The 27,531-nt window shown below is 47.8% G+C and overlaps 1 protein-coding gene across 1 annotated transcript in view; it reads right to left on the reverse strand.

Moving 5' to 3' along the window:
• Window positions 1-374: 374 nt before the first annotated feature.
• The window catches only part of LOC119441524 (protein dachsous), a 241,647-nt gene continuing 214,490 nt past the window's right edge, over window positions 375-27,531 (reverse strand). The window contains exons 6-16 of the mRNA XM_037706139.2: window positions 26,055-26,162; window positions 23,410-23,511; window positions 22,307-22,432; window positions 16,565-16,655; window positions 15,858-16,057; window positions 14,800-15,015; window positions 13,413-13,658; window positions 9,439-9,692; window positions 7,859-7,922; window positions 7,362-7,766; window positions 375-1,992 (exon numbers count right to left, since the gene is read on the reverse strand). Of these exons, the coding sequence (XP_037562067.1) occupies window positions 1,906-1,992; window positions 7,362-7,766; window positions 7,859-7,922; window positions 9,439-9,692; window positions 13,413-13,658; window positions 14,800-15,015; window positions 15,858-16,057; window positions 16,565-16,655; window positions 22,307-22,432; window positions 23,410-23,511; window positions 26,055-26,162 (1,899 nt within the window). The 3' untranslated portion in view covers window positions 375-1,905. The remainder of the gene's footprint in view (window positions 1,993-7,361; window positions 7,767-7,858; window positions 7,923-9,438; window positions 9,693-13,412; window positions 13,659-14,799; window positions 15,016-15,857; window positions 16,058-16,564; window positions 16,656-22,306; window positions 22,433-23,409; window positions 23,512-26,054; window positions 26,163-27,531) is intronic.

Consider the following 27,531-nt stretch of genomic DNA (forward strand, 5'->3'; position numbering starts at 1 on the left):
AGTGCGTAGCGCTTATCCTCACTTGCAGAAACTACGTTCTTGGCGTGTTTGCTTTTGGTTTCTTTGCTCTTGCTATGTTTCTTGGTGTGTTCCCCTTGCAACCATTATTCGCGCCCCCCCCCCCCTCCCCTCTGTAACATCCCCCCTACAGCCCGATTTGCAGCATCATAATAAATAAATATATAAAATACCGCGTTTGACCATTCATGCTCTTTGCTGCCTGATTGAGGCACGTGCTGCTGAACCACACATCCTGCAAGCAGCGATTCCTGCATTCTTCAGAATATTCCATGTTAACACGGATATTTTCGATAGAGCGCATTTTATTACCATCTGTACATGGAAATGCAATTTTATTTCCAGGTGTTTCGTCGTACAGTCGCCGCTGCTTCGCATCTTCTTTTATCAAAATGAAACGTATAAAAAAGGAACTATACAAATACATTACAAAAAGATTGGCATTGGAAACACGCTAGGAAAATACGCATTATACTGTTGTCGAGAGTGCAACGCAAGACACGTTTGTTTTCACTCTTTAAGGCATCCTGGCAAGAAGAAAGCCTGCAATAGGCTCGACACAATACTATAACAATATGTACAAAATATAAAGTTCACATTTCTTTTCCGTCTTAGTCTATATACAAAATTGCGTAGTCCGCATCTCAGCTATCATTTCTTTGGTGCATAGAAAAGCTGCAATGCCGGTCGTTACAAAGCGTTTACGAAGCAAGAGCATCAATGCAGTACTGGTGGCTTTGCTGACCGGTCGTGGCAAAACTTACAACCGTTGGAGAGTTCAGGAGCGCACTCTTTCTGTTTTTGGCTTGGCCCACTACACGAAATGCACACATTGAAAGGCGGAGGAATTGCAGCGCTTTGTTCTTGGCACTTGACGAGCTTTGCGTCGACAGCAACGTGGTGAACAGCGAAGAATAGCGTGTACAGTATTGCTAAAAGTGTAATTTCTTATGCCTGCTTCAGCTTTTCAGATGTCTTAGTTTCCTGAAACATAGGCAAAATTCGTCTTTGCTGTTTCTTTTGCTGTTACACAGGTCGCAGTGTTCAAATTTTTAAAGCGTTAGTTCTAGCATCTGTTAGTAGTAGAAGGTCATTTTTCTGTGAGCTTCGTGTTCACAACAGCAGCATTATGATCTCGATATTGCAGAAGCAAAAGAAAACTTGCTCTCCAGAGCTTACTGGTAAGTTATGTGTTTCTTCTGGTCTTGACTTTGAGACAGATATTTCATGCAATCATTTCCTTGTGACAAGTAAGCACAACGAGCAGAAATCACTGAGCAGAAATCACTGAGTCCAACTTTCATCACGGCAGCACAACAGCAGGTCGATTGTTGAACGTTCCTTAGCTGCAAGGAAAAGCTGCAGAACACATTACCGAACTACTCTCACAACTCGTTGGGTTCCAGTGCGGAAGTCTTGCACAAACGATGGTACGCGTGTCCTTCACAAACACTGACTTCTTTCTCCCATTTTTTTTCCTGATGGTCTTTTGCGCAACTGTATGCTTGAAAGGACACTTGCTGCATCATGCAATACAAGCGTCTTTGATGGCTACACTCACAACAGTCTCACGATTAAAAAAAAAAAAAGCTGCGTGTCTTGTGTCCCTTTCAGTTCCATGGCTTGCACTGCACGCACTCCGATGCCGCACTCGAAACGTTGACGCACAACGCCACTCGGGTGTCCGGTGCTTGTGAGGAAGACATGCGACTGTCGCCAAGATGGGGAAACGGGAAGGCACTGACGGCTTGGCGTGTTGCAGACTTATCACGACGACTTTGCTCCTCGCACGTGCGTACCTGAACTTCGCGGTTCCTTGGACCTGCGGCGACCTCGCTTTCGTGCGAGGGACTTGAGGGAGGAGGATGCACTTCAGTGCTGTTTGACCTAGAAGTACACTGTGAGTTCGTTGTGGTCGGGAGACTGGTTGCCACCTGTCAGCGGCGTTACACTGACGTCAGGGTCCAGCGCCGTCTGAAATGAAGAGGGCAGACGAGAACTATGAGAAAAGCGTCCAGGTTCCCCCAAAATGCGTACCGAAAAAAAAAAAAAACATAAGAGCACACATTACACTCTAAAAAAATTGCACCCCTTATCTCGTCACCAGACTATAATTACCTCTCTTGCGCTTGTTTTCTTTCTTTAACACTGTGCGTTCGCTACATTGCTGTTAAGAACGCTAATACGTGAATGCCGTTCGTGACGTGAAAGTACTGGGATGACAATTATTGTTTGGGGAAAAGATAAGCCTCAAAAGGTTCCACGTTTTCATTTTCTAACGGCGTACAGCTTGACGATTTCAGTATCAAAGAAGGTGATCTCTCGAATAAGTCGAGTCCCGCTACAACGAAATTCACGGGACAGGCGAAAATTTTCGTTGTGGAGGAACTTCGTTAACGCGAAATTAGTATGTGTGTACGTACGCCGAACGGCAAAGCCGCGAACGAAACCGAAACCATCGTTCGGGAAACCTTCGCGATGGCGTGGGGGCAAAGGTTGAGACGTACCGAAGGCGGTCAATAAGTTTCAACTTCACGAGAGAATGCATTTCGCGCCGCTGTTACAGCACTTTTAGTACATCGCGGCCTACTCCTAACTCAACGCGCGTACCCGGCCGATCGCGAAACACTCATATTGCGGCACATGCACCGTCGCAACGAAATGGTTTGAATTATGAGAATTTCATTGTATATTTATGACAAAGTCGGCAAACTTGGCAAGCTTGCGCTTATCCGAAGTTTTATTTCTGGAAGTCGGTCAGCCTAGATTTCTTACGCTTCGCGGCAAGCAAAGGTGTTACGCGAGTCTCACAGTCCGTTAAAAGAGTCGTCGCAATGTCATTGTCGTGGGCTCTGATAACATTTAAGATGAGGTCAAAAGGATCCATTACTTTCAAAGCAGTCGCCGGAGTCAGTGTGTCTAGCGGGTTGTCATTTTCCCCAGACGACGAGACGGCAGCATCTTGACAACCACGGCGGCGACGCGGCCACTCGGGCGCTATCTTAAAAGCAATCTGCGACGTACACAAAGTGAGCGCCGGCGTGGGCCTCATCTTCAAAGCGATCTGCGATGTGGGAAAAGTGCAACTAGTGCCGGTAGAGTCGTGCGCGCTGTGCTTTCGAAGTTTAGTTCGGGTTGAAGTGAGAGACGGCAAGGAGGTCAATTCGCTCGCTGCTGTTGCCGCGCCTTCTCATTCCATGGAGGGTGTTGACACCGAGTTCCCGCGGTCATCGAGCGAGATGTGTTCTTGTTTACCTGTACACGCGCGACACCGTGCGTGGTAATTTAGTTAGTAAACGAATGTTTACAAGTTTACACGGCCGACAAAACTATGATCCTTAGTTCATATAGCTGTCTATTAATCTGCTATCGGATTCGATGCTTCGCCTTCAGCGCGAGACTGCGAAATTTGTTCCTTCCGCTTTCTGCCTCGGCGATCATATGTGCCTTCTCCTCGAGAGAGAGAAATTTACGCTTTTTCGTTGGCGTAGCCATTTCGACTGGACACACACCACAGAAAACGGCAGCCAATGTGGTGATCCCGTGCAGTTTCCCGCAGGCGCGTGATGACCAGACGTGGTTATGGATTGCAGTGGCGTAAATCGGTACTTTGAACATGATTTCGCTCGCGAAAACCTCGTTCAAGCGGACATACGATTGTCACAGCTTTGGAAGGGCCTTCTAATTTGACTACTCGGCAGTTCCAATTTCAATTCAGTCCCAGTTTCGTTCTCGAAAAGTTCGTTGAAGCGGAAATACCGAATAAAACGCCTTCGTTATGGGGATACTTTTTTTGTATTACTTTCTATGGGCAACTGACGGGGAATCGGAAAATCTTCGTTGTGGCGGAAATTTCGTTGTAGCGGCATTCGTTGTAGGGGGATTTGACGTGGCTCATTTAAGGAGGCTAAATAGAAACAATAAATCAGTTAGACTTACAAAGTTTTCTTTGAAACTCCGTTTGTTAATTTCGCGACAATAGGTTGATTATTAGATGAGAAAATGAAAGTCCGAGTCCCATATTTATTTAAAACTTTTGCGCCCGAATCTCAGCGCCGGTACATCAGTGGGACGCCACGGATTTCTAAGTATTTTTATTTTACGTATTTGGGCCGCGTTGGCTCAGTAAAAGGTTCCCGAAACTTGCCCGGTTCAATCTCTGGCTCCTTTGGAACACAATACCAGTCCATTTTTACCAATAAACAAGTAACTATATAGGCCCTAGAAGGTGCCGTCAACATCCATGACCTCAAGGCTAGTAGGTGCGGGAACTTCAAGGTGACGTCGCCACCCGTCTGTCCTTTTTACGTCTTTTATGGCTTGCGAAGCCTCCTCTAACGGTAACAGCGGCGTTCTTGGCATTGCAGAAGGCACGTCGTGGCAACTTGACTGTACCAAGACTAACTAACGCGACGGTTCAGGGGCCGTATTCTTAAGACTTCTCTTCTACGTAAGACCGTTTCCTCACTGGCTGCCATTCGTGCACCTACCACTCGTGGTAATAGCAAAGGGGCGCGGTAACGACACGATCACCGCGGCGATAGCTGGTAGCAGACAGCAATTACGCAGTGAATGCTTTGTGAACGTGGACGCAGCTGTGTTGCAGAAATAAGGTTAGCCACATCACAACCTTTGACAGGAAGGTGGACGAATACCGAGCGCGTGAATTGACATAAACAATGAGAAAAAAGAAGTCAGCATGCGCAGTGCATGCGCGTGAATGAAGGAATTAAAGCGAACTAGAAGTTAGATCTGGCAGCCTCTTTTTTTCGGGGGGGGGGGGGGGGGGGGGTAAAGGTAGAGAAAGGTAGAGAAAGCGGTAAAGGTAGAGAAATTGGCACTAGTTCAATGCACACTAATGGGGTAGTCCTTGTCCCTGTGAAACTTCCCACGCTGCCTTAGTGATGTAAGTGTTATTACAAGTGGGTTGCAGGCATCCACAAGAAATCGTTCCAGCTTAAGAACTCCCCAGCAATAGCACATAGCTTCATGCCAGCAAAAATATTCCTCAATCTGCAAGATTTCAATTTCCTTTCAAAGAGTATTTGCGACAGTTTGAACTAGATGTTACAGCGCAGCATGAACACGAAAGGGAAATCTTGAAAGTGTACTGCACGCCACAACTTAATAATAAAAAATAATATGGCATCTGGCGTCGTAGCACTAAGTGCCTCATAACCTGCATTGTGAATAAAACGTGGGATCAATGTGAAAGCAGAGATTGAGTGTAGATATAAGATGTTAAACGTGGAAATGCCGTGATGAACTAGAAAACAGAGAGAGAGAGAGAGAGAGAGATGCGCAGGCAAAGTAGAATTTCCTTAGAGGGACAAAAAAGAAACACTAAATCAGCCCAGATTGGCAAAGTATACTTTCAAAACTTTATTATCATTTGTTCGACTGCAATAAGTTGATTATTACCATAAAAACGAACACGAAACTTTCATATCTTTGAGTTTCGCACCAGAAGATCAGTGCTGCTACATCATTGAGACGTCAAGAAGTCAGTTCGATTCCTTGTATTCAAGCCATTTTGGCTGATAAAAAGCACTCGAAATTTGTAAGCTTGAGTCTGGTGCTTTCGGCATTCAATGTAGTCCTTTCTTTAACGATAAGCATTTATCTGCGCACGAATAGACGCTCTCAATATCCATGACGTCACGGTGAGCTGGTGAAGGAACTTTAGGGAGGCGTCGGGAACTTTAGAGAAGCGTAGGCCATCCATCTCTCGTTCTCGCGCCTTTTCCCGCTTTCCCGACTTATCGTGATAAGAGGGGCTGTTTTGCACAGGGCTCTACAAAGCTTTCATTCATCACCCCAGCATTGCCGACACTGGCCTGTAGAGATGCGAAGAAAATTAAACGACAATCCAAACAACAACAACAACAACAACAGCAACCGACGCTTTACCGCTCGTTTGAATGTTATGCACCGAGCTTTCACGAGTGGAAGCTCATGAAATATTTGTGTTTTTGATTTCGACGGGAAACATGTCCAGTCATGCGCACTTTGACATTTCAGATCTCGGACGCTCTTGCCTCACAATAACCATCGGAGGTGTCATGGTAAATGGGCATCGCGTCCCTCCCATTCTACCGCTCACTAGGCTGTGTGTTTTGGTGCTGCGCTGTCACTGCAGGAAGCTTCAGCGCAAGGCAGCTATAGAGAAAGTGTAATTTACTAATGGAACTTAATATTCCGCATAGGATAGGTTAGGAATAAACTTTATTTGTCCAACGGTTATGGCTGTTGGTGCGCACATCAATGTTCGTTTAAAGGGGCATGAAGGAACTGTGACACTTCCGTCTGTATTTGCAAAAGTAGTTCGTACAATAGATGTGTTCGTAAGATCAGGTGCGAGCCAATCGCTATAGCAGACATCGTTGCGAGGACTTCCAGTTAGTGGCAAACAGATTTTACGAACAGGAAGCTTTGTAAATTAGGCCCTTCTATATGTACGATGCTTAATTTCTTTTATGACGCAGAACAATCTTCTGAAAAAAAAAAAAAACTTCGGCCCATCTTTTTCTACTGCCGGCTATGAAATGCCATTCAAGTGCCCTACCACGTCTACGTACATTCAAAATACTGTGACCCAGACACTTTCGCGGTATAACGCCATCATCATTTTCAGGTGGGCGATACATATCTATTCCACAAGCTTGCACCAATAGATCGAGACAGCCGAGCGTATGATTCTCAGCCTATACCCGTGGTAGTGCCTTGCCCGCGATTACTCTATTCGCAGAGAAAAATTGCAATTGGGAAAGGTTATTTTATCAAAAGTGGCTTTCTTTGTTCTTATTAAAACGAGGCTGAAGGCAGAATAGTTATTTCAGGTATCCCTTGTCATATGCTCCCCGTGAGGAAGTTGGTGCCTAAGCAACTCGACTATGAGATCTTTTTCTTTCTTTCTTTTCTTTTTTGTAGTGCCGTCGGCGGATTCAGCATATGCTACATGAAAACTCACAGAATCGCAGAACACAAGAGTGGATCAAGCGAGGTCATACGACTAAAATTCTTTCTGGTCCACATCTCGCTAAGGTAAGAAGACCTACTACTGGGCTAGTTGGTTTGGGTGTGTAGTTGCGAATCCGTAGCCTGCATCTAGCGTCACTTCCTGTTAACAGTGAAGTTCGGGAGAAACGTTTGTCGAAACCTAGTGTCCGGTGTACGCAACTGAACCTCACCTCTGTGGCAGCTGCACCAAGGGTTCAATGGGTTTTCGGATACGAAAAGCAAACAACGAGGATGTGCACGGCATTCTAAGAACCGACAAAGACGGGGCGTGTCGTCCCCGCTTTCACGGCCTCTGTTGGACACCAAAGGCGAGCGAGACCGACCTTGTTCGGCTGCTCATCCTCCCAACTGAGTTTCTTCACCCTCCTGGGTATGGAACCAATGGGCCACTGGACGCTGAGGAGCTTGCCGTTGCCCAGTGGCAACGGGCCGCCAGATGGCGTCGCGGTTCCGTTCCGCAGTGGCTCGAGCCTGCCATTGGGCAGCGCCCCGCCGTTTTGCTGCGGTCGGTTGTTGTTGTTGTTGTTGTTGTTGCTGCTGCTGCCATTGCCATTAGGTACGGGAGTGTCCGGACTGTCCGGCACCGTCTCTCGTTCACTCATGTCCTCGGTAGTGTCGTCCGACTTGGCATCAGACAGGTTGAAGATGGGGTTCTCAACACCCGCCAGAGGGCGCGGAGGGTTGATCAACTTGTTAGCCGCACTGTGAGGCGCTTTTATCGTTGCCACCTGCACGTCCAGTTGCAATTCGTGTTGAGAAGGATTTTCTCCCGCCCCAGCGGCGTACTTTACGCCCCATTATTCGCGTGATACCACCTTACCTTATTCAATGGCGTGTGCCCGTTCCCAGTGATGGAGACTGGCAGTCTGTTCCGGTACTTTTTGCTGAAAAATAAGCAATGGGAAGGTACTAAGTGTACAGCTCCACAGTTCACAAATCATAAATAATAATCAGCAATACGCACATACAACGTAAAACCATATGGATGTTTCTTTTTGCAGTCTGAATTTGCTAATATTCATATGCTGATGCCAAGGGCGTATAGTACATATTTAAGTGCATAGAGAAGTCTCAGTCAGATGCAGCATTCTGGGATTTTTATGACTTTCAGCTGCATCACACTGTGAAGTGCACTGACTTTTTTATCAATGTTATTTTATTTCGACTCATGCAGAATGTATTTTTGTTCATAAAGCATGCACTTTAAAGTGTACCACGCTTTATGACGAAAGTGATCCTCTTGAGATGTTGTTTTATTGAATTTGACAAACAGAATCCTTGAGTCCAATCATGAAATCTAGCTGAAAAGTTATGGCTGCTTATTTAAGTACTAAAGAATTGACAATTTGGTTCTAGCAATACATGCAGGCGACATAGCACAACGCAATACGCGAGATAATTGATGCTGCGCAGCAGGCACGAAGCCCTGGCAGGTACCAGGCGTGTCACAACGCCGGCGCGATAAAGAACGCCGGCAGTTGCGTTACCGGCGTCGCCTCTAGAGGCTAGTTATGACGGGTGAGGCCTTCTATTTTTCCGTTGTTTGATGCTATGTCTACTATTACCTCCATTATTCATCTTCAAATAAATGCCTCGATAATTCTGCAAATCGAAATTGAAGTACGTGAGCTACAAATTGCGTGGAACAGCCGCATATAAGCCTGCAGTGTCTCTTACTTCTCCAAGTATTTAAACAATGTAAACGCACAAGAGTCGCAACTGTCCAACACAACACTTCTATATCAATCTTCAATTTCTCCCGTCACGTAGCATGTGGTCATCGAGGCAAGTCGACGTCCCATCGCAAACAATGCTTGCTGAGAATGTCGAATGTGGCAAGAGTCACCGGCGTCCCGCTTTGCATTTGCGTGCTGCTCAACTTCCTTTAGACATCACGTCGCACCGACAGGCAGGCGTACAAGTAATCTACTAAAAATACAGCCGTGAGAAATATGAGAGAAAACATGCCGCACCAAATTTGTGTTTACGCAACGATTATTCGTGATGTATCGATTCGAACCTGCCATGTTAATACGCTTTTTACAAGTAGCTGCCCCGTGGAATATTTAGTTTCACTGAATATACATTTATGCTCGGCATGTGTGTTCGAAGCCTGACGTCACGGGATCAAATTCCGGCCACGGCGGCCGCATCTCGGTGGAGGTGAAATGCAAAAACGCCCTTGCACCAGGCACTGGGTGCACGTTAAAGAACCCCAGGTGGTCAAAATTAATTCGGAGTCCCCCACTACGGCGTGCCTCGTAATTATATATCGTGGTTTTGGCCCGCAAAACCGCATACTTTTGGGGCATACGTGTTGATGTTGTTTAGCCAGTACAGTTTCGCGAAAGCAATTTGGCTCTTCGAGGTACTAAGTTGCAAGGGCTGGAGGACACTTACTTCTTGAGTATGTACACAGTGAGCGTGATGATGATGAGCAGCAGGGATCCCAGCAGGGCGCCGAAGACGGCCATGAGAACGAAGCTGCCCTCATCCCGCCTGGGTGCCAGCACGCCGCTGCTCAGCACCAGGGCTTCGGGGAACTGCACCTCGACCAGCGCCGTGGACTTGCGGGGAGGGACGCCGCTGTCGGTCGCCACCACCACCAGGTGCGACCGCGTGGAGTTCAGGTACTCGAGGTCCCGGATGCGCACCTAAGAAAGACACGTGGCTCTCAACACATGAACACATGACCCTCAACACTGTGCTTTGTGGACGTTGTAAATAAATCTTGGCTTGACTTGGCTTGACATGCGTCGAAGCCCGTGTGGCACGTAAGTCGCTCACCGAGGTGCTCGGAGCACGGTGCGAATTAAGCGCAAAAGAATGCCGCAAATTTTGGAGCTTCATTTTGGTGACATGTAGGTGCACATGTACAGTTGCTAAGCTGTAATGTAGGATTGTAGCACGGTCATTGGTAAATACGTGGCACACGAAAACAAGCAAAAAATAAAAAATAGAAGTCACGAACATGCCTTGCTTGTCGCCTTACTTGCGCAAGGCACGAGCAAATTTGCATAAATGCGCCCTCTGCCTGTTGTAAAGCGAAGCTCTCTTTCCCTTTCCTCCCCACTTTACAGGCGCTGCCATGGTCTTGCTGGCCGCGCGCCGCTGGTTTTCTTGCAACACCACCAGATGGCGGTCGCCTCCGTGCATCCCGGCTGGCGCCGCGCGAGAGCATTTCACAGTTTGTGTGTATGGCGCGTGCTGCCTATGCGAAAAAAATGGAGGTGCTGGGCTGTGGTAGTGTAAATATTACAATGTTTACACTACCACGCGCTCTTCAGGCCAACCAGCCTGAGGAAAGCGCTCGGAGCTGGTGTCACAGTAAAATTCAAGGGGCTTTAGCGTCTCAGCAGCGTGTTCGCCACGTATGCAGAAGGAGCACGAAAACACGGGCCATGCGAAAGGGCTCTAAAGCGTGCACTCAGCGTCGAGGACACCCAGGCCCGAAAGAAGCGTCGCGCGGAACAGGTGCGTCCTTCGCTACGAAGCGAAACGTGATGCAGACCGCGAATGTATGCATATACAATTTATAGATACAATTTTCATAAATAATGAAATTACGTACAGCCCTATAACTCAATTAAAGTTTAACACTTCTACCACGATGCGATGTGCCACGTGAGGCAATGATAATGCTCCACCCTCTCAGAGATTATGAACGATGGCGCATAACGATTCGCTTCAAGCAAACACGTTTCCCTGTGTGTTCTCTGTACTACGCAGTGTTCTGATCGGCCGTTTCATCTTGAAAACGGTCGCTCACGAAGATAATGAATGAGCCGTGAACGAGCCGTCGACACCGTCCGAGCCACCCTAAACATGACGAATTATGGCCTGCCGGGAGGGGACCTTCCTGTGGGTGAATCGTCATCCGCCGCACTGTCGCTCCGGAGACAGGGTCAGTGTGCTCCACCCCCTCCTCCCCCGTTCGTGCCCAGTGAGGTGCATGTGCATGGCATGAAGCTCTCATTGGAGAAAAAGTGCCACGAACCTCCGGATTGGCGGGGCATGGCGAAATCCGTCTCCTGACGCCGGATTGGGGGATGGCGATGGGACAAAGGGAACGAAGGTGTTAAAAGACGACGACGCACGCTCGGTGACCATCTTCGACAGTTGGAACTTGAACCAAAAACATTTATCTTCCGCACTTCTTGAAATTATCCTGTAAATATGTAGTATAAACGTGTGTATTTAAATGTCTTGGGTGTTGGGCCCAGGCCCACGTTCCCTTGCTCCACCTGCTGACGGGAAAACCCAAATCCTCGGACTCCCAGTCGCAACAGCAGACAAACAACAGTGATGCATGCAAGGTAACATTTAACATCAAGTAATTACTCTCGTATTGGACTAAACGCTGAAGAAATTACACATTTGCCACCAACATGACCGGTAATTATCGTCACTCAAAGCAAACAGCATAAAAGCTTCGCTTACATCGATTTAGACAGTGCACGGGATACGCATATTTTTTTTAATAATGATTCAGTATATATCACTAGTGGATTTAACTATCCTGTTGTTGTCATGAATGTTTGTTGTCTATGAATAACTAAAAAACGACTGACAATAATTTATTGACGCAATAATTTCTTGATGAGAGAGCGTCGTTTCGTCTTCATCTCTTGCTGGTTCTCACATAATATTGCTGCATTGCTGTACCATGGACGTCATTGCGACATAATGCACAGGAGCTGCTAATGCGCTCCTTGATCTTGTGTGCTGAGCGTTCATATTGCTAGCATACAAACGAATGAATACAAGCCCACTGGCCATGACTAATAATAGGCACTCTATTCGTCGGCACTACGCCCTTGTTCTGCCCCTGTGTCATGTATATATAGCGTCCAAGCGAATTAACAAGAATATTCGAGATCAGTTTTTCCTTTGCGAAAAGGAAAAGAAAAAAAATCACCAACGATTATGATAATCTTAAATGCAAAATTTGAGCGCAGCTCTATACGTGATTTCATTTTGCGATATATTGGCTGGTGCGGAAAATCTGTATCGCGTGGCACGTTGCAAACGGAGTGAAGTGTGGCGCGACTGCCTCGCTTATCGGGAGATCGCTAGAGGCAGCGTGCAATTCACAGCAGCCGCCGCAGACAGAAATCCGCTCATGCAGCGCTTTGTTTCCATATATGGTATCGGCGGCGTCATCGATGAACAGACGACGCGCGCTACTCTGCCGTCATCTCGTAGCCATCGTCGCCGCATAGCCAGTCTAGCAGATCCGACACATTTTGAAAATCGATTTTATGGGAAGCATGTTGCAAGTATAGCTGGCTATATAGCCTCGTTTGGAGGGTTCCACACAGCGTTACAAGGTGGACCAACGCTTGTGTAGGGGCGAGCAGCTGTGCGTGTGACGTGAACGTGCCTGTGACGAAAGCAGCAGGACGACGGCGATGATGATCATGTGACGGCTACGGCGTGATTTCAACTCCGGTTGTGCAACGCAAGTTTACGGCACGCTGATTGTTCGGTTCTGCATAAGTACTCGATAGGCGTTAACGAGAGAACCACGGATCGTGACGTTATCTACGACTAAGTGTTATAGTATAATCATACGTACAGTCGGCATCACCCTTGTGTAGAGCTCGGGAACAGTGGTCTCCGGGGCGCTCCGGAGGCAGCCAGCGACTTCTAACGCTAGCTGCTGGGTCCAACGTCTAACGGTAGCCGCTGGGTACGTTTGGGCCCAGCAACTACCGTTAAACGTCGCTGGCTAGCTCCGAGCGCGCGCCCGCCGTTCCCGCGCTCTACACATGAGTGAGACCGACTGTATCTATATCTATGTCATGTGGTTTACGTTAAAATGACGATGTCATTTGTACTCCGGTGAAAAACGTTAAAACCTCTTCGACCTGGGTCGATCAAGAAGGCAGCACAACTCCTACGTAGCGTTAACGTCTACGAGGAAAGTACTGGCGAATGTGGGCCGATACCGAAGGCAGGTACAGTCTAACACAGCACCTCAAAGGGCAAGCTGCGCCAAGGGAAGAATGCGAGAAATTGGCAGGTGACACTCGTGGCAAACGTCTCAAAGAAATAATCGGCTTTGTCAAGAGAGAAGTATGCGTGCGACAGTGGCCTGATGGTTGCAGCATCGGGCCCCTGTTATGGAAGTCAGACGTTCGATCCTACTATCGACCCCACGTGACACTTTATTGAAGAGCTTCAGAACAAGGCGAAACAAGAACCTACCTACCTAGCTCAAAGTGTCTGGAATGAGGCAAAGAATTCTTCGCAATAATGAAAACAAGGAAATCCGTTGACACCTGATAAGTTCACCCATTTGTCCATGCCATTCACGATGATAATGCACTTGCAGCTTGGTTGGGCTCTAGTGTGCAAAGCTTCCCACTCACCTCGCCGCGGTTATTGATGGTGAAGAGGCGCGCTGAGGGCCCGTCGATGGCCAGCTGCACCGAGTCGCCGGCGTCCGCGTCCGATGCTTCGACTCGACCCACGAGTGCCCCCTGGCGCACGGTGTCGGGTTCGGTGAGGACGAACGAGTAGCGTGGCTGGCTGAACTGTGGGTCGTTGTCGTTCACGTCCAGCACGCTCACGTTGACGCGCGCAACGTCACTGTGCTTGCCGTCGGTAGCCAGAACCTGCGGGGCAAATACGGTAACGTGATGGTATATTGGAGCATGTACTACTTAGAATTGTATGACGCTAGCCGAACACATCCAGTACGCACTATCAAAGACTGTCACAAGCTTGTGAAACAAGGTGTGCCTCGCGCATTATCACTTACAGAAACAGAGCAGGCGGTGGCAAGCAGTAATTTTTCCTGAAGCGGGGCACAAGCTTAACAGACGTCATGTCAGGTCTTCCGCCAGTTGTTTCATTGCAAATATACCGTCGAACTGCTAGGCACTACTAGGAAAGAGGTTCTTGCTCTAGTATTTTAGAATTCGAAGCTTTGTACTTCATGACGCAACTAATGCCAACCAGGTAAAAAAAGTAAGGACCATGCACACAAAGCTAAGGCAGGTCTTTTCTTTAATACCAATGGCATTGCGCTGCACTCTGTTAATCTTATCTTGGCAACTATAGAAATTGGCTGAGGTTTAACTCTTGTAAACCTAGTTATCACGATCGAAAGATCTTTTTGGCTTGGTTTTGCAAAGACTATGCACAGTGTTTCATTAATGCACGCTTCCGCGCTTGGTAGGCTTCTCTATAATGTGCTAATTTGGCCTCCCTTTGCTCCGGTGTTTTAGCAGCCAACTTTGCCTTTGCTTGAGATTTCGCAGCCTACCGTCAGCTATATCTAATTGATTATTGGATTCATCCTGTCGCTTGCGCTACACACAGACGGCCCAGCCAGCGGACCATCCATGGCGAGACTGAGCGACCAAGCGCCGGCGAAACAGCCGTTAAACCCTCACCTAGTCACGTGGTACCGCAGCGGCGAGACTCCGTGCGAATGCAGCGCAACGCCTCTCCGCAGCGGATCACGTGGCGTGACGTCACACCTGCCACACTTGCGCTCCGGCAGCTCCAGATCATTGCGACGCGATGAATGACCTTGCGAGACATGGCGTAGTAGAGCTTTCGCTCTAAAACCTACCATCTTCACGAGAGCAAATGCGGAGTCGTTATATAGTAATAGATCAAAATTTTCATGTTTTGAATATGTAAACGTAGAGCTGGAAATTGTTAACCACCGAGTCCAACTACTTTCTCATCAAGAACCGGACACTTTGCGGCATGCTTCAACAGTATTTACGAGGAACTCTGACTGACCTGCAGCATGTAGAGCTGCTTGGCCTCGTAGTCGAGCGGCTGGGCCAGGATGAGCTCGCCCGAAGCGTGGATGGCGAATGAGGCCGCGTCCCCGCTGCCGTCGTCCATGAGTTCGAAGCGTACGCCGCCCTTGTCGGCAGCACCGCGCGTTGTCTGCACCGTCAGCACCGCCTGGCCAGGAGGGGTGCTCTCGAGTACGCGGGCCTCGTACTCGTCCTGCGCGTCATTGGGAAAAGAGAGTAAGCTCCCACATAGTTGGAGCTTACTAAGCTTACTAATAAGGCTAATCGACCATCTGCTTGGTCGATTAGCCTTATACATATGGCTACGGCGATTACCCGCCGTGGTGGCTTCCTGGCTGTGGCGTCGTGCTGCTGAGCACGAGGGTGCGGGTTTGATTTGCGGACGCCGTGGACGCATTTAGGTGGGGGCAACATGCGAAAACGCTCGTGCACCGTGCATTGAGTGCACAATAAAGAACCCCTGCTGGTCGGAGTTGATCCGAGTCCTCCATCGCGACGTGCCTCATAATCAGATCGTGGTTTTGGCACGTAAAACCCCAGAATTTATTCTAAAGCTGCAATGCGGTATTAAATTTTGATGATGACCCTATCGAAAAAGCCCATAAGCCCCATATACAATAATCCCTTATGAAGATATGGGGGTCCCATAAAAACCTGTATGTTCTCATACATTATATAACGCAAGTCCAATATAAATGTTTGAAGATCCCATATAAAAAAGCAGTATGTTGGAAGACTCAGTGCGGGGAAGAAAACTAGAGCGTCGGCCGTTTGATGAACGGCAGCAAATGAGTCTTGCCCACTAAATTGTTATGACAATGCTCTGATACACCGACGAATGCTTCATATACGCAAGAAACCGGCAAATTGGATTATGATTTCGGACTGCTGATTTCAGTATTCGTCAGGCTTTTGAAGAGCTAGAATGTTGACCTCGATGGCGGTTTGCTCAGTGGTCGTCAGCAGCCACCTCCGCCCCCCCCCCCCTCCCCCCTCCACACACATGCACACACTTCGAAAAGGCACACGCCTTACCTGGAGGAAGTGTAGCTCATGGGGCGGGAACCTGTCAGCAGTGAGCGTGAGCGTGGTGAGCGTGAACCGATCCGGGTTGTCGTGTTGCGTGGCACGCACCACCAGCGTCACCGGTAGTGCGAATCCTTCGGGCAGAGGCCGTACCAGGGACACGTGGCCCGTCTGAGGATGCAGGTCGAAGTACGAGTACTCGGGGGCATCTGCACGACGTGGGGAAAGGATCGGGAAAGTGGATGAATACAGATATGAATGCTCGCGTTGTTTAATGTATATGTGAACGGATGAATGCGCTGACGTATGATGTTGCCTGTATCTAACAAGATTTATTGCGCACTCTCTCACAATCTCTACTGTAAGATATATGACCGCTAGACGATAAAAAGTGCCGTCTAACACCAATACCACCGTTTCTAAAGATCAGGGAGTTTGTTGAAAGTTGATTCCGCCGAAAAGCGAGCATGCTCACTGTCTCGCAGACAGCACATTTCTTGCGCTACTTACTTACCACCGTTGTCGTTTCATTATCGAAATAATATCGTAAAGTTAGTAGCCCCAGAACTGGTTTTCTAGCTGCTGATGAGGACACCTCCGATATCGTCCCCCCCATGCGTGAAATATCCTGAGAATTCTTGTCGCATTAGAAGCTGGCCGTGCAGCTTTAAAGATGTACACTTTTTTTTGTTTGCTACCATATACCGGAATCGTACCTGAATTGAAGGTGTACTTGATCGGCGCCCTGATCTCTTCGTCGGGGTCCTCAGCCTCGATCTTGCTTGGCTTCACATCGAGTGGCGTGCCCTGCAAGCAGACAGTCAGCGTTACGCATGCTACACGACCATTTATTTGACCAGACAAAGATGTCAAAGAAGATAAATTCAAAAAAAAAAAAAAAACAGCACCAAGAACCACAAGAGACACACACAAACAGAACAACGGCGCACAAGACAAGGACATCAACATAACATAACATTATTATGCTGCCAGGAACAACAAGCAGGCTACATGCAGTGTAAGAATTTCGATAAACCTTCACAATAGTCATCAGCGGCAGACTATAAATGCAGAGAACAAAACGGGGTGTTTTCTTTTAGTTAGTCCCTTTGGCATTAGAGTAAGGACTCTAGAGCCGATGTTAGAGCTACGAATGTTAGCGAGAGCACTCCACGGTGGCTCCTAAAAATGAAAGCTAAGCGGTCTTATTTTTTCTTCGGATAAAATATGCACATAGTATTCAGTAAGTGGGGCCTCCCAAAGTTTGATATCCCTTCAGCTCCCAAAAGTAATACGGATTTCATCACGACGCTTTCTCGTTGTGGTTCTCGGCAGCAATAAGCTTCTTTCAATGGAACAAGCTACTTTTCTGTGCCTGGGTTGGTACTCTCACTGATAATTTATTTCCACATTAATATGGTCAGAGTGGACTCGTTTAGTTAGGAGCCACAAACAACACTAAATACGTCCCAGCTATAGAGCGACCGTTTCAAACAAAACCGAGCTCACCCACCGGGTAGGAGTGTCAGCAAATGAGGGTTTAAGTTCGGCATCGCCAGAATGAATTTCAATGAAACTTTAAGTGAACCAAATTGGCATAAGTGCATCATAAAAAGAAGAGGTTATTTATGGCTTTATTACACAACCACAACTCCTTCACCGTCAACCTAACCAAAATTATGTGTCGCCTCTTTTGCCACTGCATTCTTGAAGTCCCCCAGCCGCTTTCGGAATCCCCGCAGAGTCTGCTACAAACAACACCGAGTGGGCAGTTGTGCAGTTTAACCCCAGCGGCTGCACAGACAAGTGACCGACTCGAATACAATCTTTAGGTATACCCCCCTGTGTAGTTGATACTGTACGAAACAGTGTTGTTCCTACTGTACTAGTAGCTGTACATCTATAATATGTTAATCTCATTTTCTGTGGCTTTTTCTGTGAACAGACAAACGTTTTTTTAATGATTTGTAGCTGCTTCCTTGATTGCTTCTGAGTGCAATCATGATTCTAATTCCTCATTCGCTAAAGGTAATGACAAGAGGGCGAGACAATTTTGTTTGCTCAAGTCCCGACCACGCTTGCGCACAACTGTTGTGGTCAGTGCGGTCAGTCAACGCAGTCGTCTTCTTGTGGGACGCTTGTTTTCAAGCCCTAGTCAGGACGCATTCACTGACCAATCACCGGTACTCAGGATGTGACGACAGTTTTATTGAGCCCCCGTGCTCCCTAATCGTACCCTCCTTTATCCCTTCCATCCCAACCTACAAAAGGCGAGGGATGCGGCGGTATTTTGCAGCCCAAATTAAATCATCCCCCCCCCCCCCCTTTATATGACGATGATGTAGGATTAGTTAGATTACGCACAGGTTTTGGGATGAGTTACATCAAGAGAATGTACGTTTTCGCACGTGTTAGGGGGTGGGGCCAGGTAAGGTGGAAGTAAAATGTAACCAGCGCGTGTAAATCGACCACAAAAAGACATCACACAAACGCGCGTTTCAGTACTGAAAGTGACAACAGCACTTGCGCATGGAATACGCGCCCCAACTACTCATACTTTTTTTTTTTTTTTTGGTGCAGCTTTCTCAGTGTGCGTTGACAGACAAAAGTGAAACGCGGCAAGCATTTGTTCAACTTTATGATCCCCATGGCTGGCGTCAACACCGCTTGCTAATACGCAGACTCAAGTAACTGAACTGACACCATCGAAATTTAGTAAACGAATAAAAAAAAAAAGAAAACAGCTAATCAAAATTAAGATCACGCTCCTGCTGCTGCCTCTACGACATTAAGACAGGAACACGTGCCTGGCCCTATATAAGCTGTCACCAGCCGCGCGCAACTAGCAGAACAGCGCGCCGCCAAAGGACGCGGCGACGCCTATCGCGCCGTCGAAACGGTGCGCGCGACACGGTCGCTGACGCCGGAGGCCGCTCCCAGCGACAAAGCGAATCGGCTGCGGGGGTAACGTTCGCTACCGAAGGTCATCCTCGGATATGCTTCAGGTCACGCTACGGGTGTCGCGAAGAAAAGACACCCCGCGCGTCGTCCTCTTCGCCGAGCGCGCTCAGGCGCGGGCCCACGGGCCACTGAGCGGAGGGCCTTCGGGCGAAGATATACCCTCGGGCTCGCGCGAGCATCCTCGCTCGCGCTCTACACGCGACGGAACGTTGCCAGTGCGGTGTCGCACGCATGGGGAGAGCGCGCGTGCTGCTTGCTGTACACACGTACCCATACGCGACCCATGGAGCGATGACTGCGCGCGGTCGCGCCGCACTTGGAATGAAAATGGCCCCGCGATGTTGCGGCCACATCTCGACTCCCTGACGCAGCTCGTGAGTGCGACACTCGCGTCGCCATTGGCAACTCCACAGACACCTTCGCCTTACCACTCTTTTCCTCCGACTCTTTGAGTCTGCATATTTGCCCAAACGCCGAACCTTATCGGGAGTAGACAGGGACAAGCCCAAACTAGGGCGATGAAAAAAGAACGTAGCTGAGATAAACAGGGTATCCGGAGAACCCGTCGTTGCACGTTGTCAACATGAGACCGCTGGCCTCCCGGTCATCAACACCGCTCTCTTACACAGTCTCAACTAAAGCTAACCAGATTTCTACCATGTCATTCTGGTTCGTGAAATGCGTATGCATGCGTATTTTGGACGTGCCGTTCGAGTGCTACTATAGAATGCATGCATGCACGGCGGCGGGCCGTGCTCAAAACGTGTCCGCCGCCTACCAAAATTTGGCGCCACAAGAACCGCGGTACGATTTCAACAACGTAACACGATCATTTATACTATAGCATCTTAGCTTTTATACTACAGGCCTTTTACACGGCAGGCTCTGGCATTCGTTGTGGGGCCTTCCCGAGACAAGCGTGCAAAATACGCAACAATGCAGTCGCGAACTCCGAACATGACCGGCACATGACTCGAATGTTCATATACAGCAAATGCGGCATTCTTAACATACATATTCTATCACGCACCCCGTGTACCACCGGTGGCGAGCTCTACGGTAAATGGTAGCAGTGACATATGAAAAAGTAGAAGCTTCCGGGCGGTAGAAATAGACTGTGCAAGTTCATGCACGTGCATGTTCGAAGGTAACGCATAGAATGTTACCTTCGAAGGAGCCACTACGGCTCCACGCGGCAAGCAGCAATACGAGTACTGCTTTAACTTTTGATTACCTCGTGGGAAACTGGTCATTTTTCGTGTCTCTCACTTGCTAGATTTCCACTTCTTTTGCTATCGTGACATCGGTATCATGCAATTAAAGCAGTGCAACAACATTTTCATTAGTAATAAACCTACGCGCTCATTTCATGTAATAATGTAATCGTCTGCTTTAAGCTTTTGTACATTTTGCTTCGTTGCACCGCCAGCATATAGCCTCTCAGCTTCCTAATCAAGAATCCAAGGCGTCACTCATACCTTCATTATCTGGTGTTGAGTGTGGCTGTCATTTAGCCGCATGCTGGCTACCGTTTTTTTATTTCTTTCCTTCTCAGGCCCAATTGGGATCCTTCATGACGGATTTATTATTATTATTATTATTATTATTATTATTATTATTATTATTATTATTATTATTATTATTATTATTATTAGAAGCTCACAGCCTGCCGTAAGCGTATCAAAGGTCAGCCTGGTTCAAGAGCGCTGCAGCCTGGGCTGAGATCGCAGCCATCCTACCACCACCGTCATGGTCGCGTCACGATGAACGCACGCGGCATCCGAGAACAAGAGCGTCGTCGCACGCGTGGCGGCGCAGGCCGTATAGGGGAGATCCCTTTGTTCTCCGGATCGCAGACCAGCAGGAGGGGCGTGGCGTTAATGAAAGTTTGCGTTTCGCCCACCCTCACGCCAAGGCGGCGCATATCAGGAGGGCAGAGCACGCGTCGTGACGGCGGAGCCGCTTCTATTTCTTGTTTGTTGAGCAGGCCTCACTGACGCGACAGGGGGTTGTCGTTTTATTTTGTTTTTCTCCCCTTATTTTTCTTGTTCTTCTTCTCGCTATTGTGTGCCCACGGCAGACAACGAACGCGCCTGCGATGACGTAGTCCCGGAGGTTATTGTTGCCCAGGTATATACGGACTCGCCCGATCCAGGGTGCTACGAACAGTTAACGCTCCCGCTGAAATGGCGCATTGCGCCGGTCGACCAAGCTGGCGGTTACCTCTTTTCAAGGCCACCTTATGCATTGCATCGGACGTAATGCGAAGGGGAAGTGCAAAAGCGAAATTCAAGTTCGAACGCGGCAAAAAGCCTCCGTGTTCATTATTTACTCGTCTCATGACTGCTAAGAAGCCGGCGCTTTCTGCTCTTTACTACACTTATTACGGCACGTTTGATACATAAGTTATCGCTATGCCAGGAACGTGGACACGTCAGACGTTGCGCAACGAACCGTCGTACCACTATAACGTAACATGACTACCTCGACGTCGTTGATTCATCGTATATTGTTCTTCAGGTTCCACATATGTATTTCTCTATTTGCCACTATACCCACGAAACTGGAAGAACCGAAGCAGGAGAAATTTATGTTGTCACGAGATGTTAATGATCTGCGATATGCCTCGATAGAGGGGAAGCCCGCCGGTTGTTTACTATTACAGTGACATGCAACAACAAAGGAACTGTTGGCGCCCTTTTACCCCCTTCCGAGAGATTTCAGTAATCGACAATCAGTAATAGACTTTGTTAAGGTCCCTAGATAAGTTACAAAGTAGCGCCAACTCTCCCTTTTCTGCCCCTCTCCTCCTCTAATCCTTCACTTACGTGCAAGTGCCACTAGCGCCTCCAAAAGGTTCCAAAACTCTTAACAGGCATGAAAAGACTTTTAGTTTGTGTCGTACTACATTTATCATTAATGCTCGTTTTGAATCTGTATTCCATACAGTAAATCCCTATTCATGCATACATTGGCGTAAACCATGCTTTGGAACCTTTTCCAGGAAAAAATAAGCACCACCGCTAACCGGTCGAGATGCCACATGACCGCACTGCGCCAATCACGCAGGGGGTATGGCAGGAGAGCGCGCGGATGCGGAGGACGGCGGCTAGATGGCGCTACCTTGAGAAACTTTTTATATATGGACTTTAAGCTTTTTGTGCGCATAGTTACACTTAGTACAAATAACGAAGCTCTTCACACCTAAAGATCGCTAAAGATCACTTAACGGCAGACACGTATTTCTGTGGCCTTCTGGTCGTATCGCGCTCACACCAAGGCATGTGACGCACAACGTGTCGTCGACCTTCCTTCCTGTCAAAATAAGTGCCCGCTGGTTTACCGGAAACCATGTAATGGTATATTCTCTCTTCTATCTCCATCACGCTGGGACTCGTTTAGACATCTTTCTTTCGTTTACAACGCACTGCATGTAAGCACGTATACAGACGTCGCAAGGCGTGACTTTCAAAATAGGAAAGAACGCATCGTCTCACCACGCGGATGTTGTCGTGCAGCTGGACGAAGTACCTCTCGGCCAAGAACCTGGGGTTCTGGTCGTCAGCGTCGTGCACCACCACCACTAGGGTTGTGTGCGAGCTCTGCGGGGGGTTCCCCTGGTCCTGTATGGGAGAAAGCGATCGGCATCAGGCCACGGGCTCGAGTCTCGGCATTGATGTTTAGCAAACTTTGCCAAAATTATAGAGATAGCTTTCAAAATTATTCTGCCCTCCGTCGTATAAACAGCCAGTTTCTGCAACAGTCTTGACGCAGTGAGAGATGGTCGTCTTTTAGGGTAGTAATCAAGTAAATCATCCAAAGGTTTGCGAAAAAGAATATAAAGTCGCCATTATATATAGGGTCATGTCATGATTAGCAGTGATATGATTTGCTCTTAAATGCTGAGTCCTTTGTATTGTGCTGAAAACCATGGTCAGCGCACATGCAAGTACGTCCCCTTGCAATATAACTCCGCACTCTGCTAGAGAGACTGTATTACAGCGGTTTTGAGCTCGCAGCCGTAGGTACATAAAGGACGTGGCGTGGAGACAGAATCATTCGGGGTCCTCAATCATTCCTTCCTAAAACAGAAACTCTGCCTTTGCAGAACGGTTCTAAAGCCATGGATCCGCAGGAGCCTTGAACGATGCTTCTACATCGCTCCAAACTGCATCATCTATAGCTGCTCTGTCACCTTAAGGCCAAGTTAATTAAGTCAGAGTGAATTAGGCAAACTTAATTAAGGTAGAGTGAATTAGGCAAATTAATTAAGGCAGGTTTAATTGAATGATTGAATGATTTAGTGAGGTCTTCGGACCGATGTCTGGCGCGGCCTTTCGGCTGCGCCGTACTGTTGGAAAGATGACCAAACTTGATGATTTAGAGGAAGTAAAAGTCGTAACAAGGCATAATTGCGCTTCGATTTATTCTTTATTCTGAAGGAGTGTTTATCAGCCAGCGAGCAAAGAAAGCCTAGTGTACTCTTGCATCGTTCTTTGGTTGTTTGTAACCTGCATTTATGCGCTATTGTATTTTTTCCCTATTGGTATGACTTTGTGGGAGTCCAGCACGAAGAGCTGCATAACGCGCGGTGGCTTACCTGCGCCCTGAGAGTAACAGTGAACTTTGGCAAGGTCTCGTGGTCGAGCTTGTCCTGGAGCACCAGCAAACCATCCAACCGGTTCTCGAACGCCAGCAGGTGCTGCGCGTCACATTAGAAAGCTTGTAAACAGGGCACAATATCATGAGTACTTTGCCACTCTCAAGTTTTTGTTCACCGTGCTTCGGTGTAAAGAGATGTGCCGAGAAAGCTACAGCAGTGACAGGGAAATGGAGCCACTGTGGCATGCGTTTTGTGGCATTCTGCACCCCCCCCCCCCCCCCCCCCCCCGATGTAATGTGCGCCTCAAGCATGAAGACGCATACGACATGAATGCAAATACGGGCTCAATTCTGCTGAAGATGTAGTGGGAAGGACACGTTTTCTTTCTGACACCTATAGATCCGTTGACAGATTGCAGTAGGCGCCAGTACCAGTAGTTGGCAGCGCTTGCTTGAAAGCAAGCTCACATTAACGGGCTCACAATAACGTTATACAGTCCCGCTGCAGACAGCACCGGTCCCAAAGATTTGGACAAATTGGAAAATCACGGGGTTTGATCTCCCAAAGTGAGTCACGGGCTATGACAAAGGCTGTAGTGGGGGAACCTCCCGATTAATTTAGATAACCCAAGATTTTTCAATGTGCGCACAAATCATAGCGTTTATGCACTCCGGCGCAATCGGAATGCGACTGCCTTGGCCGGGAATGAAACACGGGATCTTCGGACAACTGCGGCGTGTTTTAAACGGAACTTCCCGCAAACGTTGAAAAATATTTTAACAGCATTGAAGCTCGCAGATAAATAACACTCAAGTGTGGGAAATATTTGCAGAAGAAATCGAATATTCCTCCAAAATACCGTAAGTCAAGGTAAACAAGCCTAAATTGGAACGACTACGTAGTCGTTTTTTTTTTTAGTTTCTTTGCTCTCTAAAGGGGCCTCGTCAGGCGACCAGGTCTGAGGACATCTCAAGGGAATGTTCGGACATCATACAGCATTACTAACTAGAAAAAAGAGCATATCCACTACGTCCCCCCAAAATCAGCAGGGAGGAGACGGCCACCCTGCGGCGCATCAAGACTACACACCTATACGTGCACGGCATTATACTGCATAGGTTGCAGCCCACCCACTTCCCATACTGGTGCCGCTACTGCGGACTGCCGGACACTCCGCCACATGGTGGTGGAGTGTCCTCGCCACCCAAGAACCAAGCAGACGCTAAAGAAAACGAAGGCGTAGCAGAAGAGCACCGTGAACAATCATGGGAGGCTTCGCTCGCAGCCTAAGACCTGGAAGATCAGACCAAGCTGGTGCACGGGAAGCAGCGATCGCCAGCGGCTATCTGGACTAAGGGAACCGCTAACCCTGGGCGAAGAGAGAACTCTTTCACGCTGATTCTCGAATTAAATGTTTAGTCTCTCTCTTTCCTTTCTTTTTTTTTTATATTGTCGACAACATAATTCCGATGTTCGAACCTGTGAAATAGCGCATAATTATGCATTATTCAATTTGGCATTCGACGTTCAGCATTTTTATTCGGTTGGTATTCGAAAATTTTGACGTTCGCACCGCCCAAATTGCGAAAGGAAAAACGCGAATGCCATTTTCTCACATACGCGTGTGGCTGCTCTACTTAGAATTAAATTTCCAGCATTCCAAATTGATGCGTATGAGGTGAGCCATTATACGCCTATACACTATTTCGCATTGCGATTGAAGTCCCTTAAACAGCACTCGACAAGGGCTACGCAGTGTGCGGAGACAATACTCGAAACAAATGAAACGAATGTGCGTGCCCGGAGAATATGGCATGCGACAGCGTCTTTAGATTGTAGACTCTGCGACGGACGTCATAATTGGCAACGTGGCGGGAAGTGGCTGAGCGGAGAGAAGGATGATGATGATTACGATATTGATGATGATGACGAAATGGGGAGTTTGGACGGATCGCTTCAGTGGTTATAGAAGCGCACACCTTACACTGTCGATGTGACGTGAGACCAACTTACAGATATAAACAATGTACAAAATGTACAAAAGAAACAAAGCGCGATTTTCAATGCGCAGTACACGCATAACCACGGACAACGGTCGGCCTTTTCTAACAGAGACAGCCCCTTCGTTCTGCGTTTCTCATACACCAAGAAATACAGACCAAGCTTTTAAAGAAGAGAACGTTAGCGAGGGCAGTCATGTAGCGCTTTTATTGGGTTTGACACCTGCATAACGAAGAAAACTGAAAGCTTCTCAGCACGTTTTTTTAATTATAATTATCCCCCCATATACTAAGACAGAAAGCAATACAAAATTTACTTCTTTACCCATTCGCTTGCCTGCAAATTTTATTGTCACGTTTCTTGGGCGCTAAACGTTACGGCGACCTTATGGGAAAGGCAAGCGTGACCACACAAACCTGCACGTTCTCACCCGTTACAAAACGACCGCGAATCCGCGACAACAAACACAAGTGTCACGCATACACAAGTGTATAGACTAACGTGCATCAGAAAAATATGTTGAAAACAACTTCAATAACAACTGGAAGGAAACAAGTGAACGGGGGAGGGTGGGTGCATAAAAAAATTAATATCGAAGCAGAGAGCGAACACGGCGAGAGAATAGCACGCGCGCAACGTACCGAGTGTGGCCCGTCATCGACGTAGTACTCGACCGTACTGAAGGGACCAGGCTGGTCTTTGTCCACGGCTCGGATGCCTTGCATGACTGTCGTACCGGGCGCAGTACTCTGCAAAAGTGAAAAGAAGGAAAAAAAAAGTGCAAGAAGAGATTATAAAAGAGAAAAGAAAGAAGAACTCTGCATACTTACACCGTCTTTTTAAAGTCTACGCACCAACAGGATGACCCTCCTGGTCTGGACACTCTCTTTTTTTTTGCCAGTGTATACGGTGCCCGCGTCCTTTCTCTGCACTTCCTGGCTATGCAAGGCATCTCTAGCGAAACGCAAGTACCGCTTCTTCTTCTTGTTCTTCGTGACAACGCTTCCTTGCTACCAGAAGGAAAGTGCTCCATTCCCTTTGGCGGTTCGACGCAGAAGAAAGCTCTTTTGTATGTGTCCACGAAGGGAGAAGAAGGCGACGTGCAGAACGGCTTCCGTGTTTTGTCGGAAAGCACTCACCATCCTCATCACACGTCTGCCACCGGGTCGTCTCTTCTTCTTCGGGTGAAAAGGTAGCGCGCGCGTGGCTGAACTGAACTGCATGCTTAGCGAAAAAAGTCGGGCAGCGAAGCGTATGGCTTCATTATCCAAAATGGCGAAGAGTATGAAGCCTACACGCCGAGCGCCTTTGTGGCTTTCCCCGCAGGTGTCATTTCGCTTATTCGCCGCGGCGACAACTTCCTTCGCGAAAAAACAACAGTGACCGTCCTGCGCAGTCTACAAAGCAAGCGGAAATGAGAAAATTTCAGAGAAACTACAAAGAGCAAGACAGACTGCCCCCTAACACTTGCTTTATTTCCTTTCTCTGCCAGCGCAAAGCCCCGTGGGTGTGGGCTGGTCGCTACGAAAAGGCGCGACAACAGTCAGAAAAGCAGCATTACGCAGTTACTAAAAGTTATTTCGAAGAATTTGCTGAATGCCGTCTAATGTTGTCGATAATGTTGTACGGGTAACACGTATACTGACAGACACGTGAGCGCGCGCTTATCAGGGATGTAAAGCCGCCGTAAGACTTAATATACTAACGCAGAAGACGGATCTTTAGCAGTTTCATTTGAACAAACACTGTTTGTGTGGAGCACACATTAAGTGTTTTGGAAAGGATACGCATTAAGCTAGGAAATTCAAGGCAACCCATTCGGAATTCACTAGTGTCCACCACAGTAGAATCAAAAAGGCACCTACGGTTTCACTTTCAGGTGCGCGCCGTTTGAACGAGCGCACCTGGGTTTGATTTCGTCCTTATTGAGCTAATTATGCATTATTACTGCTCAATGCATAGCTCTACGCTAACTTGGTGCCGTCATCTTTCCTTGCAAGCTTGATTTTGACGCCTTTTTCGTTGTCCTATACTATGTACACTAGAAGGCCTCAAATTATCAAATTTTGACGAGACGAAAGTGGCCGGATACTGAGATCCCACTGATCACAAGTCAAT

Source organism: Dermacentor silvarum, chromosome 2 (genome assembly GCF_013339745.2).
Source record: "Dermacentor silvarum isolate Dsil-2018 chromosome 2, BIME_Dsil_1.4, whole genome shotgun sequence".
Classification (NCBI taxonomy): Eukaryota; Metazoa; Arthropoda; class Arachnida; order Ixodida; family Ixodidae; genus Dermacentor; species Dermacentor silvarum.